At 42.6% G+C, this 15,351-nt stretch overlaps 1 protein-coding gene and 1 long non-coding RNA gene across 9 annotated transcripts in view; one reads left to right on the top strand and one right to left on the bottom strand.

The window, feature by feature from the left end:
- LOC127413705 (E3 ubiquitin-protein ligase parkin-like) overlaps positions 1 to 15,351 on the bottom strand; it is a 202,523-nt gene that overhangs the window by 22,458 nt on the left and 164,714 nt on the right. Inside the window, exon 8 of the mRNA XM_051651059.1 lies at positions 4,807 to 4,868. Within this exon, the coding sequence (XP_051507019.1) occupies positions 4,807 to 4,868 (62 nt within the window). The remainder of the gene's footprint in view (positions 1 to 4,806; positions 4,869 to 15,351) is intronic.
- The window catches only part of LOC127413718 (uncharacterized), an 89,135-nt gene that overhangs the window by 2,212 nt on the left and 71,572 nt on the right, over positions 1 to 15,351 (top strand). The gene's annotated exons all lie outside the window — the stretch shown is intronic.

Genomic DNA, 15,351 nt, shown 5'->3' with positions numbered 1-15,351 from the left:
ACAAACTTGTGTCTTCAGTGCCCAAATGCTTAATAAGTGTTATTAGAAGAAATGGTGATGTTTCACAGTGGTATACACTCAACTGTCCCAAATTTTGCAATCTTCTGATTTGAAATTACTGTACATTTTCAAAAAGCAATAAAATTCAAAAGGTAAAACATCATATAATGTTTGGTTGTAATGCTTTCAATATAGCAAAAGGTGAATATAATTTACAAATCACTCCTTTTTCTTTTTATTAGCATTTTTCATACTGACCCAGCTTTTTTGAAATTGAGGTTGTATATTCAGTGATCATAAAAACCACTGAACTAAATTCAGTGATGTAAATTAGAAAGAAAATGGATGTTAGCAAACAACATACCAATTTATGATAAGAATACAGACAGTATGGATACTGACCTGCTTTAGTTCATGATTTGAAGCTGATCTGGATGTTTTGTACTTTGTCCTTCTCATTCATTCAATGGATGAGACTAATCGCAGTTTTGATAAAAAAATATCTCTTTGAATGTGTCAGTCAGAAAATGTTTATTTTTTTTAAATAGAGTAAATATGTGAAATATCACATGAAACTGTGTAAGACTTTTTTTAAAACTGCAATTGTAGCCATCTTATGACTTTCTATAGTGTAGGTCATAAGACATACGCATCAGCTTAAACAGCTGAGTTTAGTTGTTTTCCTTAATTCAAATCTCATCTGATAATTTCACAAATAGGCTTCTAACTCAAATTATAACTACACATGCTCTGTTAAGTCGCCGGTGTCACACCCAGACAGACAGGCCATGCTCTGACACAAATATTTTGATTCACAGATCCGATATTAACAGTTTTTACAGAATTGTATTAACTCCAGGAGCCGTTTTAGGCTCAGTGGATACGTATGGGTTAATCCTTTGATGAAAATAGGAATATAATACACTTTATAATTAAAGTTTAGACCTGTGAGGAATCATTTATGTAAAATGTATTTTAAAATATTACTGAAAACTAAAACTAAAGGACGCACTAACTCTAACCTCTGTTATGCTTCATGTACTTTTAACACTATTCACGACTTCAAAAACACGATTAAAACACTTTTTGTCCTTTTCCGTTGTTCAGTGCACATTGTTTTAAATTATTGATTCATTGGGTGTTTTAGAAGATAGCAGTCCATTAAATAAGATAAAATATGTGTTTATGAGAAAAGTAGTTGCTGGACTAGCCAAAGTTTGCAAGATTCGTGGTGTTGTCTCTTAATTAAAGACTTTGTTTTGTTGAAAAGTTAGCAAATTTCTTGAACATAGATGTATTGTAGTCTTGGTTTTATGTCTCTAAATAGCTGGTGTTTATTGCTTACTTTCCTTTCCTTTATCTAACAGTGACAGACTTTTTGACCACATACACTCATGTTGGTGCAGCTATCATTATGAGGATTCTCCACAGACATAATGATTTTTATACTGTACGAACTATAGATTCTATCCCCCCACCCAAACCCTACCCTTAAACCTAACCCTCACAAAAAAGCATTTTTACATTTTCAATAAAACATTGTTTAGCATGTTTAAGCGATTTGAATTATGGGGACACTAGAAATGTCCTCATAAACCACATTTATAGCATAATAACCTTGTAATTACCAGTTTGTAACCTAAAAAAAGTCCCCGTAAACCACTTAAACCTGCCCCCCCCCCCCCCCCCCCACACACACACACACACACTGTAGTATTTCTAAGGTACTATATGTATATACTACTTAAATTAATATATATTAAAATATATTAAAAGTTTAGTGTATTTTGAGAGTATTTTGAAGATGATGAGGCTTTACTAAAAACATAAGGTCCGACTCACCCTAGCACAAACCATGATTAACTAGACAGATTCTCCCAATTACAGGCATTATCGATATGTATAATCTAACAAGGAACACAATGGAAATACTTCTATGACTTTATTGTTTTATCGTTGTCGAGATGTAACTTGCTTTAATCGTGACATAAATTGATTTCAGTCCGTTAAGTTCTTCTCATTTGTAAATTGTTATTCTTGAATGTGTCTAAAGATATTTTACCCAGTGTTCTCAGTCAGTTAACAAATCAGTCAGGTTTGAGACATTTAGGCCCATACAGTATATGTTTTCAAAACAATTAGTTAATACTAAAGATACAGATTGTCATTTCAGATAGACATGGTTACTTTTGGTATATAGACTGATAAATACAATCATGTTAACATAAAACTTGAAGAATATGGTATCGTACCAGCTGATAATTTTATTTGTAAGGCAACAAACTTTAGGTAAATTCACTCTAAAAATAACTGAAATGTAAATGTGTGACCTCCAATAGAATTTAATACGTGTGATTTTTTTTCAATGATTATATTACTAAATTTACCATACTTGTGACTAGAACAAATTAACAATACGTACATACTATGAAAACAGATCGAAAGAAATATATCTGTAAAATTCATATGGGGTTGCGAGGTACGTAAGTTGTGCTATACAAACCACACCTATCTTTCACTATGATCTATGGCTCTGTCATCAGACTGATGATTTGTTAAATTATATTGTATTAGCTTTTGTTGCATTTATTGCAAAAAAAAAAAAAAAAAAAAAAAATTGTATATAATAATGTGGCATTTGAACCAGGATCTTTGAAATACACTAACAATGAAACAGGATGACGTATGACTTATCTCTTTTTATGTGCAATGACTGTATCAGAAGGCTAAGACTATATATGGTTCAGTGGGATGTTATGCTAGATTGAGCATTTATGACCAAATAAAAAATATTGAATGTCTTTGCTTGAGTTCTACATCTACTTGTACTCTCTAATTAAGTGTGACCGTTACATGTACAGTGGTAAAAGAAAATGGTAAGTGCTTACCTTAAAACATTATTAGTTATAACATCATTGGCATTATTATTTTTATACTGTTTTCATCACAAACAAGGAAATACATACTCGATAGGTTTATGTTTGTTGCTTCTACCCCAAAATGATGCCTCTACCATTTTAAATAATACAAATAGAATAGTGATTAATCACTTATTCAGTGTTATCATGACCAAAATCACATTTTCTGTGATTAAAACCATGAATAACCAACACTCCTGGAAACATCCTGGGTCTCAGGGGGTTAAATAAGTACAAAATTCAGCATTTTATACAAAAAAAACACCTGCTATTATGCTTAAGCAGGCACTAAATGCAGAATAGCACTGCACCATATTTAAATTAAGTAATTAAAATTCTTTCAGTGTGAACACGCCCCCTTTGTATGTAACTTAGGCTTTTTATAAATTGAACCTTATTCACAAAAGTCAGCACTATTTGCCTGCCACAATTAACAATGCGCTATTTCCATACATGGAAATCAGGTGGTAAACAGATTTTTTGTTAAAAGTGAAAGCAATCATGATAAAAGAGATTTATTATAAAGTGCCGATTCAGGTGTCTGGATCAATTCAGCAATGGAGTGATGTAATACAGCACAACTGTTTGGTTTCAGAAGTAAAATCGCATTCATTTTTTTCATAGTGGAACTGATTTTTAATGTTAACTTTTTTTATTTTTAATGATACACTTTTAAAAACAGACAAACAGTGAGCTCCATGGTTATTAATCAATGGTATACAGTATGCCTCTGTTGGAGCCATCACTCCGCTTTATTTCAACTTCATGTTTAATAGCAGAATTTCTGGTGAAGAGCTACACTATCCATGATCATGAAGGAAAACAATATACTAATCAAAGAATTGCGGTGAACAAACCATGGCAAACCAGCCCTGCAGCGACCGAATGACACAATCAAGTCAATCTCCCTACACTCTCAAAATACTTATACATTTGCATATATCTGGATATTTTGTACTACAATTAAAATATAGTGTTTATATACTTATAATCAACAACTTTAAATCAACAGTTTTATATTTGTCCATAGTTTTTACTTTAACTACATCATTCACAATGCTTCATGGGATTGTAGTTTATTCTCTCATTACAGATGTTAAGTACACACTCTTGTACCTTTGTCTTTTTGTCCAATTTTCAAATTCAAATCAAAATTTGTAATGCTGTGATTCATTTCTGACCTGGCTGATTTGGCTCATGGCTTAGAATTATGTTATGAAGGATTTTATGAAATCTTTATGGGGGGAAAACAAAATGAATGGGAAAATACCTCCAGAACCAAGACAACTGATAGACAACTGAAGTGGGTTGGCACTGTAGTGCTCTATACAGTTCTAACAAAGTATGCCAGATTGTGGTAGTCTGCTGCAACCTCCTTTTTAGACATATTTGCACCATTATCTGACTTATATAGTTTTAGTGAATTAAGTGCTAAAACAATGCAGTGTGATACAAATCACTCCTAGTAAGATTTCAGGAAAGTAAACTTCCAAACAACATGTCCTGAAGCATAATCGCACAAACATCCCTAATGATACTTTTCAGAGGTGTAACTTAACAGCTCAAATTGGTGTGAAAACTTCAAAGACCAAAAGTTTGCAAAGATGGTAGGATGAAACCCTATGAGATGATCCCTTTCCTCATTGCAAGGGTGGTTGGCGTGACAGTATTGAAGAAAGGTAAGAAGGTGAGGGAGGGCTTAGTGAGGGGTGTGGGGACAGGCAGATGGGCCAATTTAAAAGCCTCTCGTATGTGACAATCTGACAATCAGGCTGAACTTAGATTTCTCCTGAGTCTAAACCAGGACAGCGAAGGTTACTTAAAAGATGTGTGTGTGTGGGTGTGTGTATCTGTGTGTAAGAGAGACCTGCTACAAGTCCAAACTTACCTGCTCGTCTCCCAAGACTCTGAAATGATGAACCTCTTTAATGAGTGAGTCTGGACAGCCGGCTAGAGAGACAGAAATAAAGAAAAGAAAAGTAATACAGTCAGGATCATAGAGTTAGCATGGGCTAAAAAAAAACCTATGGAAAGCAGCTGAACTTAAAGTCAACAACAAACGGCATTCATTACTTCCATAATCTGATGTATTCACGAGTGAAATAAAATAAATAGGGCCAATTTTGATTTCATGTTGGCTTTAAATAACTAACACCCTGCATAAAAGACCATCTTAACAGCCTGTCCACACCAAGAGCGAAAATTCGCAGCAAATAAGGCTTTCAGTCAAATCGAATTGTGCATTCTTATGAACCTACTCACACCTCAAAACGACCACAAAAAGTTTTGTTCGTAATGTGAAGAGGCCCTTAGGAATGCAACAAAACCTTGTTCACTGTGAATATTAGTTCTTGGTGCTTTAGTCTTTAGACTAGCTTGAAAAGTCACTCAAAGGCAAGTCAATTCACACTGCTGCCATTTTGGCAATGCCCCCAGGCATTTATTTTCTATGTAAGTTTCTGGTATATGCTGGTAAGTTCAGGTCTTTTGCTGGTCTAACTGGTGGACCAGTATAGCCGTAATGTTCACCAGGAAAACTGGTGATCGACTTGGTTGACCAGCCATAAATCTGATATATTACCATATATGAACACATATACTGTATATGAAGTATGTTCATCTAACATATTTTTTAAATAGTGGTCGGGGTTTTGATTCAGTTTTTATTTTGATTTCACTCACATTTCATATTTACTCCAGTAGGTGACGTCTTTTATGTTATGAGTGAGTCCTTCAAAACCCACCGAAACAATATCAGCCGAGCTATTATATAGTATGGAACAACAGCACTCTAGCTTCAGTAATACTGCTTAAATATAATACAGAGTAGGTGGTTCACATGTATTGCCATACATCAGATTTCTGTATAGTGTTTCTGGTAAAGCTGGTTAACCAGTGAAGTCTTGGCAGTTAAGCTAGTTAGGTCAAAATAGCATCCATAACACATCATATGCTGGTCATTTCAGCACACCATTCCTCATGAGACACAACAGGAAAAGACAAGCACATAAATTCACATACATTACACTTTATGTCCCATACTAGCGTGTTGCACATACATAGATGTTAATAAGTGGCACTCTTCAGGAAGCCCACCACTTGTGATGCCGATACGCACACAACAGCCACCTCAGGGTCACGCTCTGAGAGGAGAGGCCTTTCATTTGAGCCTCCTAATCTCCAGGAGAGAGGAAAAGCTCCTTAATTGTGTGTAGAGTGAAATAATTTCATCGTATTCCCAGTCTGTAGAAACAACTCGCCGTTAAATCTACAGAGGATAATTATGGATGGCAAATGAGTGAAGATGAATGTGTGCAAGCTTAGGCAGGGGCCCGACCCCAAAGTGGCAGCCCAATCCTCTTCTCTAACAAGCATGTTGTAATGATGTGATCCCTTTTGTAGGGAAATGTCTTGCTTTGGACCAAAGATTTCTGCCACACACCAATTATCCCACAGGAGACTAATGACTGCTCTAATCTGCATGTGATGGTGCTCACAGACCAGATTTTCTGAAGTGCTGGCCTCCTCAACAAATGGTGTGAGATTGGGGCTGAAATATTTGTTTGAGTGACGAATGGCTGTTGGCAAACCTATTTGAAAACAACCATAATTTAAGCCAGAGGTCGGTTACCATTGGCAAGTGGAGGGGTAATCACAGGCATGCCATCAACGACGAGAGAGACTATTTTATTTTTATGAAATTCCGCACCTGCATTCCAATCTACATCTTGATGTAATCCTTCCTCATGATCATGCAGCGTGTTTTCATCAGCTGAATGGGAGGCTAAACAAAAAGTTAAAATGTGATGAGACTGCAGTATACCCAACAGACTCGTGCAGCGCATACAAGCCATTCGCACATCATGAGAAGGCAGCGCTTTACTTTCTGTTAATCGCGTGAGTAAATGCGCCCACTTTGCTTCGGTCAGGCTGCATGGATGACAGCCTACATTCCGTGTTTCATTTGTTTCTTTGTGCTTTCAGAACAACATGTGATGCAATAAGGAAAACACCACTATTAATCCTTGAGATTTCCAACCCAGCATACAGGTACACCCTCCTTAAACCATGCTCACACTCAAAATTACATGAAACGATTAAAAGAGAAAACATAAACCCACATCGTGGGGTTCAAAAATCTGAGTCTATTCAAAATATTATTTAAACCTGGAAATAAAGTGTGGCAGCGGGGCGTGGTCAAGCATCTCTCCGGAGAGAGAAAGCGGTAAGGGCGCTTACACCTGAGCTAAATTATGTCTAACACCTGTCTCTAATTTCAGTGAGCACGGGGAGAGCGGCATAAATAGAGCGACACAACACTCAGTCGGGAGAGAGACTGGATACGACAGAGCCGAGCAAAGATTTTTCTAGTAGTAAAAGTTTGTTTATGAAAGCTGTGTGTGTTAGGTTAGTGTGTGAAGGTAAACTGTAAATTGGTGTCGCCAAGAGGGGAAAATAAAGCCTGACCTGAAGAAGGAAAAACTGCTCCTCGCTTCATCTTTTACATAAAGTTTTAGGATTTTGTAGGTGCAATTCACCGAAAAGGGCTAAATAGTTGATCGGCTTGTGATGCGCGAATGGCTTGCATCATCACACTTTAATAGTGTTTAGTCTCCCATTCTGCTGATGAAAACATGCTGCGTGATCATGAGGAAGGATTATATCAAGATGTAGATTGGAATGCAGGTGCAAAAAACTTCATATAAATAAAACAGTCTACTCCTCTCTTGCTGTTGCTTGCGTGCTTACCCCTCTGCATAATTTTGAATTATTTTGTATGACAATATAAGAATTATTTAAGATTCCATACTATTTTGTGATCAGCAGTCAAATAAGCAAATTTGTGACATTAACGGTGTTAACTCATTTTGTACAAAAGGACAGGTTTTCTTTCAGTCATGGGGCAACGGCACAGCCATTGACCAGGAAAATAAAAAATGGCACTCCATGTCAAAAAGTTTGCCAACCCCTGATTTAAGTAATTCTGTTTGGTGAGAATTGGTTCTTTTAGTGCCGCAGAAATTACACACTTCATCTTTAAAGCTCTTAAATACCACACATAAAATGCCCCTGCTATTGACACACATGACTGAAATGATATATATATAATTAAAAATTCTTCATTAAAGAGTGAACCAAACCAACCAGCTCCAAGGTGATTCACAACATTAAAACTTTGATTTAAAGAAAAAAAGGATTTGAAAATCAGACAAAAAGTTACAAGACTGTGTACTTTTTTGGCTGGGTTTCCATCCAAAATGTTTAGCATTTTTGTGGTGGTGGGGGCATGGTTAAGCGCCGACTTGTGAATGTCTTAGCCTCGCAGTGTCTTAGATGTCGTGAGGGAAAATTGGGAGGAGGGACCTTCAAACAGTAAAAATGAAATTCAATATGTTCTTGACCTGAGAGCAAATCTCCACACATTGGGACAACTATCACAGGAGAATTTGCTACAGGCTCAAGAATGTCAATCCTGGCTGTATAACAGGGGAGCTCGGCTACGGGAATTTTTACAGGGAGATAAAGTCCTTGTATTACTACCCACATCAAGCTCTAAATGACTCGCAAATTGGCAAGGACACTTTGAGGTCACACAGTGAGTCGGGGAAGTTGATTGTGAGGTTAAATGAATGGATGGGGCGGAGCATGGCAAATTTACCACCTCAACCTCTTAAAACCGCGGGGGGAGGTGGTCCCTGTGGCTTTGGTGACAGTGGTACCGGAGAGGGAGTAGCTAAGGCCAGAGGTGAACTTAAAGCCAATCGTGCGGAGACCAACTCTCACCGTCACAAGTCACGGACGTGGCCAGGTTGCAAAGAGAATTCTCCGATGTATTCTCGCCTCTTCCCGGTCGTACGACCCTCATAAAACACCATATCGAAACAACCCCAGGGGTAGTGGTATGCAGTCATCCCTACTGATTACCCGAGCACAAAAAAAACAGTGTTTCACGAAGAATTAAAAGGCATGCTGGATATGGGGGTAATAGAAGAATCCCACAGTGACTGGGCCAGCTCAGTGGTGCTGGTTCCAAAGAGCGACGGCTCAGTCCAGTTCTGTGTGGATTATAGAAATGTCAATGTGGTGTCTAAATTTGACACATATCCAATGCCTCGTATTGACGAACTGCTCGATCGGTTGGGCACGGCTCCCTTTATTCGACACTGGATTTAACAAAGGGTTATTGGCAGATCCCCTTAACACCAATGTCCCATGAGAAAACAGTCTTCTAAACACCGTTTGGCTTGCACCAATTCATGACCCTTCCATTCGGTTTGTTTGGGGCCCCAGCTACGTTTCAGCGCCTTATGGACCGAGTCCTCAGACCGCACTCTGCGTGCGCCTATCTGGATGACATCATTATTAACAGTAATGATTGGCAGCGGCATATGCAGCATCTGGGGGCGGTTCTGAGGTTGCTGTGATGGGCGGGACTCATGGCAAACCCTAAGAAGTGCACAATCAGATGGGTGGAGGAACGGTATCTGGGGTTCCACTTGGGTCACGGGCAGGTGCACCCCCAAATTGATAAGACAGCAGTGGTTGCAGCCTGCCCAAGACCTAAGACCAAAAAGAAGGTGAGACAGTTCCTGGGACTGGCTGGCTAATATAGGAGGTTTGTACTTAATTATTCAGACGTCACCAGCCAGCTGACCTATCTCACTAAAAAGGGAGCTCCAGACTCGTTCCAGTGGTCGGAGTCATGCCAACATGCTTTTATGCAGGTGAAGGCTGCACTTTGTTCTAGGCAGGCCAGATGGCTCCCGGCCTGAGTCGGGCGATGGGGTTATATGGTGGTGGGGGCGTGGTTAAGCGGCGGTTTGTGAATGGAGAGCGAGATCAGGAGATGAGAACGGTAAGGATGATCACCTGGCAATGATTGTCATTGCAGTGAGAGTGGGCTTTTAAGAGTGAGCCAGATGCCAGTGAGGCAGAGAGAGCTGCATGGAGAAGAGTGTTCCAAAGTGAGATTTGTTTTGTGCTGAAAAGCATTATTTGAGTGTGACCACTGAAAAGTGAGGATATATATAGACTGTGAAACTGTGGGAAATAAAGCCCTTTGAGTTGGATCTCACCATCTCCCGCTTCCTCCCTTGTCACAAAAACTAAGAACTTTATTTCAATTTTGTATGTGCATATCTGAATATTCAATTAAAGAAAATGCGAATCATTGCACATTTCCATTCACTACGTTATGCGCATTATCTTGAGGGAGCCCGCCTTGTCATGATGGAGCCTGTTGCTTTGAAGAGAGTTATTTGTGGTGTTGGACATCATTTAATTAAATGCTGTCATCGCGCACCCATACCAACCGACGAGCATAATGCCATTGTGCTTTACATGCACAAATGGCCAAAACATGTCATTAATATGTGAATAAACTGTTTCCATCACCTTAATGTGCATTTTAACTAATGCGAAACTCTAGAAAATCCACCTCCTCCTAGCGCATTAAATTTCTATGCGAATTGTGAGAGTTTATTCAAGCATTTCCAGTTGCTGGGTTTCCATCCAAAATGTTTCACACTTTTTAAGCGCATTTCTAAAAATTCGACTTCAGAAAATATAAATTGTTGTGCGTTTCCATCCACTAAGTAATGCGCATTATCACGAGGCAGCCGCCTCGTCATGATGGAGCAGCTGAATGACCTCTCCCTGCTTTGGGGACAGTTTTATTTGCACATTTTTATTAATTTTATATTTTATTAAATGCATCCATGAGACACTGCAGAACAAGTGTAATATCTGATATAATGTGGGCTGAAATAGCTGCAGTGCCCACACACCGTCAGTCTTCGCATACCTGGGAGCGCCCACTCTCAAAACTGTTCCTCGGATTGTGAGGACCCACTTTATTGACCAGCTGTGGGTTAAACACTTCCAAATGACAAGTGCTATGGTCAAAGAATTGTGTGCCAAGGTCAGACCTTTCTGAGGGCTAGTCACATCAAGCTATCACACACTCATAACACATACACGAATGGTCAAAACAAGGCATCATTTTTGCGAATAAACCTTTTCCATCACCTTAATGTGCATTTTAACTGATGCAAAACAACCTCCTTCTAGCACATAAAATTTTAAGCGAATTTAGAAAGTTTATTAGCATATCAACCTTTCCATTTAGGATTTCTTATGCGCAATTTCAAAATGCACATCAAAATAGTTGGATTGAAACCCAGCTACTGTCTTTCATAATGGAATGAACTACAATCCCAAGCACTGTGAATGATGCAATCAAATTAAAAGCTATAGAAAAATATAAAACTATTGATTTAAAGTTGTTAATTACAAAAATAAAAACAATACATTTTAATTGCATTGCAAAATGTTCAGATATACACAACTATATAAGCAGTGGTGGACAGAGTACTCAATTTCCATACTTACTGCAAGTAAAACGTCCTGGTTACTTGCGTAACCTCCGTTCCCTGATGGAGGGAATGAGACGTTGTGTCAATGTAGTGACACTAGGGGTCACTCTTGGGAGCCCGAAACACCTCTGGTCTTTGATAAAAGGCCAATGAAAATTGGCAAGTGGACACATGTGTATAAAAGGAGCTGGTATGCACCCACTCATTCAGGTTTTATGCTGAGGAGCCGAGACAAGGTCCGGCCATTTCAGTTGGTAGTTCAGCGTTGTGGCAGGAGGGACACAACGTCTCATTCCCTCCATCAGGGAATGGAGGTTTCGCAAGTAACCAGGATGTTCCTTATCTGTCACTCACTCGACGTTGTGTCGATGTATTAACACTAGGGGTCCCTATACAAAACTCCACAACTGGCTGAACTGTGTTACGTGAACTGGTGGTGTGTGACAGGCAGACAACTGTGTGTCTCGTAGCCAACGCACCAGGCCGACACGTAACCTCCCCCAGCATAGTTATGAGTTTCGAACGGCCCTTTGGGGACAAGTCGACTATCCAAAAGATAGGCTAAACCAGTCTTGGCCTCTTTTCCCCTTCTTTTTTTCCACTCACTAAGAAACAAGGGGGATTATTCGACTGGGCTGCCAAGTCTAGTAGGGGGGTGTCCCTCCCAAGGGGAGGACACTGCGGAGACCACACCTCGCCCAAAGAGAGGGGGGTATATTTAAGTGGAAAATGCATCACATGGTCTTGCCGACCATGTGGAGAGTCTCACGGTAGATCCTACCCAACGGGGGAGGAGTTGCTACAAACATGAAGACTGTGGCAGAGGGGGCTCTGCCCAAGGAAGACGCAGTTTGCCAACAGGGAAACGAATTTGCAGAAGATATACATCGCATGGGGTTACCTTATAGGTAACCGCCACATGCGTAGCACCTACCCCAGAACAGGGCTCTTAGTTAGCACGTGTTCTGGGCCGGCAGTGAGTCTCTCCAAAAACTCAACTGCCACAGGACTCGGAGGAAGTCAACCAGGGAAAATAGTTTGTGAACACTACTGGGAATTAATGGTGCACGTCTTCAGCTCAGAGGAGGTGAAAGGCGCTATGTGCAAGCGATACACCTGGCAGACTATCCCAGGCTTATCCGCTTGTATTGCGTGCCACTACCTGGGACGAAACCGGTTCCACCCAGAGGTTGTAGAACCTTGCAAAGGTGTTGGATGTTTCCCAGCCTGCTGCTCTGCAAATGTCTGTTAGAGAGGCACCCCTGGCCAGGGCCCAGGAGGCTGCTACACCCCTGGTAGAATGGGCTCGTAGCCCTACCGGGGGCGGCATGTCCTGGGCATGAAATGCCATAGCTATGGCGTGAATGAGCAAGTGGGCGATCCTCTGCTTGGAGACAGTGCTTCCTTTCCGCTGTGCACCAAAGCAGACAAAGAGCTGCTCAGAGATCCTAAAGCTCTACATGCGATCCAAATAGATGTGTAAAGCACGCACCGGACACAGCAATGACAGGGCTGGGTCTGCCTCCTCCTGGGGCAGCGCTCGCAGGTTCACCACCTGGTCCCTAAAAGGGGTCATGGGAACCTTGGGCACATAGCCCAGTCGGGGTCTCAAGATCACATGATAGTAGCCCAGACCTAACTCCAGGCTCGTTTCGCTGACAGAGAACGTTTGCAGGTCTCCTACCCTCTTGATGAAAGTGAGCGCAGTCAGGAGGGCAGTCTTCAAGGAGAGTGCCTTAAGCTCTGCTGACTGCAAAGGCTCAAAGAGGGCTCTCTGTAGACCCTGAAGAACTACAGAGAGGTCCCATGAGGGAACGAGGCGCGGTCTGGAGGGGTTCAGTCTCCTGGTGCCTCTCAGGAACCTGATGATCAGGTCGTGCTTCCCTAAGGACTTACCACTGTGTCATGGTGTGCTGCTATAGCAGCAACATACACCTTCAAGGTGGAAGGGGACAGCCTCCCTTCCAACCTCTCCTGCAGGAAGGAAAGCACCGATCCGACTGCGCATCTCTGGGGGTCTTCCCATGAGGAAGAACACCAATTAGCGAATAGACGCCACTTAATGGCATACAGGCACCTCGTAGAGGGGGCCCTAGCCTGAGTGATCGTGTCTACCACCGCGGGTGGTAGACTGCTTAGGTCTTCCGCGTCCCGTCCAGGGGCCAGACATGGAGATTCCAGAGGTCTGGTCGTGGGTGCCAGATGGTGCCCCGTCCCTGAGAAAGAAGGTCCTTCATCAGGGAATTCGCGAGGAGCGTGGGTTCAGAAAACCACGTCTGGGTGGGCCAGTAGGGTGCTACCAGGACGACCTGCTCCTCGTCCTCCCTGACCTTGCACAGAGTCTGTGCAAGTAGGCTCACTGGGGGAAACGCATATTTGCATAGGCCAGGAGGCCAGCTGTGTGCCAGCGCGTCTATGCCGAGGGGTGCCTCAGTGAGGGCGTACCGGAGTGAACAGTGGGAGGATTCTTGGGAGGCGAACAGGTCTATCTGTGCCTGTCCGAATTGACTCCAAATCAGCTGGACCACCTGAGGGTGGAGTCTCCACTCTCCCCTGAGGGTAACCTGCCGTGACAGCGCATCCGCTGTAGTGTTGAGGTCGCCCGGGATGTGAGTGGCTCACAGCGACTTGAAGTGCTGCTGACTCCAGAGGAGGAGACAGCAGGTGAGTTGTGACATACAATGAGAGCGCAGAGCGCCTTGGCGGTTGACATATGCTACCGTTGCCGTGTTGTCTGTCCAAACTAACACATGCTTGCCCTGGATCAACGACCGGAACCTCCGCAGGGCGAGCAGAATTGCCAAAAACTCGAGGCAGTTGATGTGCCAACGCAGCCGCGGGCCCGTCCATAAGCCGGCGGCTGTGTTCCCGTTGCAAACAGCACCACAGCCCGTTTTGGAGGCGTCTGTCATGACCACGATGCGCCTGGAGACCTGCTCTAGGGGAACACCTGCCCGTAGAAACAAGAAGTCGGTCCAAGGGCTGAAAAGACAGTGACAGACCGGTGTGATGACCACGCAATATGTCCCGTGGTGCCACGCCCATCTAGGGACACGAGTCTGAAGCCAGTGCTGAATCGGTCTCATATGCATCAACCCGAGCAGGGTGGCCACCACTGAGGATGCCATATGCCCCAGGAGCCTCTGAAAGAATTTTAGTGGAACCATTGTTTTCTGTTTGAACGCCTTCAAACAGGCCAGCACCGACTGTGTGTGCTCGTTCGTGAGGTGCGCTGTCAAAGAGACTGAGTCCAACTCCAAACCGAGAAAAGAGATGCTCTGAACCAGGAGGAGCTTGCTCTTTTCCCAGTTGACCTGAAGCCCTAATCGGCTGAGGTGCAAGAGCACCAAGTCCCTGTGTCCCGAGAGTGTGCTAGGATTAGCCAATCGTCGAGATAGTTGAGAATGCGAATGCCCACTTCCCTTAACAGGGCAAGAGCTGCCTCTGCGACCTTCGTGAAGACGTGAGGGGACAAGAACAGGCCGAAAGGGAGGACCTTGTACTGATACGCCTGACCCTCGAATGCAAACCACAGGAAGGGTCTGTGTCAAGGTAGAATCGAGACGTGAAAGTACGCATCCTTCAGGTCTACCACCGCGAACCAATCTTGATGCCGGACGCTCGCCAGAATGCGTTTTGTGTCAGCATCTTGAACGGGAGTCTGTGTAAAGCCCGGTTCAGTACTTGCAGGTCCATTATTGGCCGCAACCCATGCCTTTTTTCGGTACGATGAAGTAGGGGCTGTAAAACCCCTTCTTCATCTTGGCCAGAGGGACAGGTTATATCGCACCCTTCCGTAGGAGGGTAGCGATCTCCGTGCTCAAGGTAGCAGCGTTTTCGTCCTTCACCAAGGTGAAATGGATACCGCTGAACCTGGGCGGACGCCTGGGGAACTGAATCACGTAGCCGAGTCGGACGGTCCGGACCAGCCATTGTGACGGATTGGAAAGCGTAAGCCACGCATCCAAGTTCTGCACAAGGGGGACCAAAGGGACAACGTCATCGGGCGTACCAGCAGGTGGGGCCTTGCAGCGGGGCGGAGCTTGAGGTGCCACACC

Source organism: Myxocyprinus asiaticus, chromosome 23 (assembly GCF_019703515.2).
Source record: "Myxocyprinus asiaticus isolate MX2 ecotype Aquarium Trade chromosome 23, UBuf_Myxa_2, whole genome shotgun sequence".
Lineage (NCBI taxonomy): Eukaryota > Metazoa > Chordata > Actinopteri > Cypriniformes > Catostomidae > Myxocyprinus > Myxocyprinus asiaticus.
Note: the sequence above shows the minus strand (reverse complement) of the source record. Positions and strands in the feature narration are given on the sequence as shown.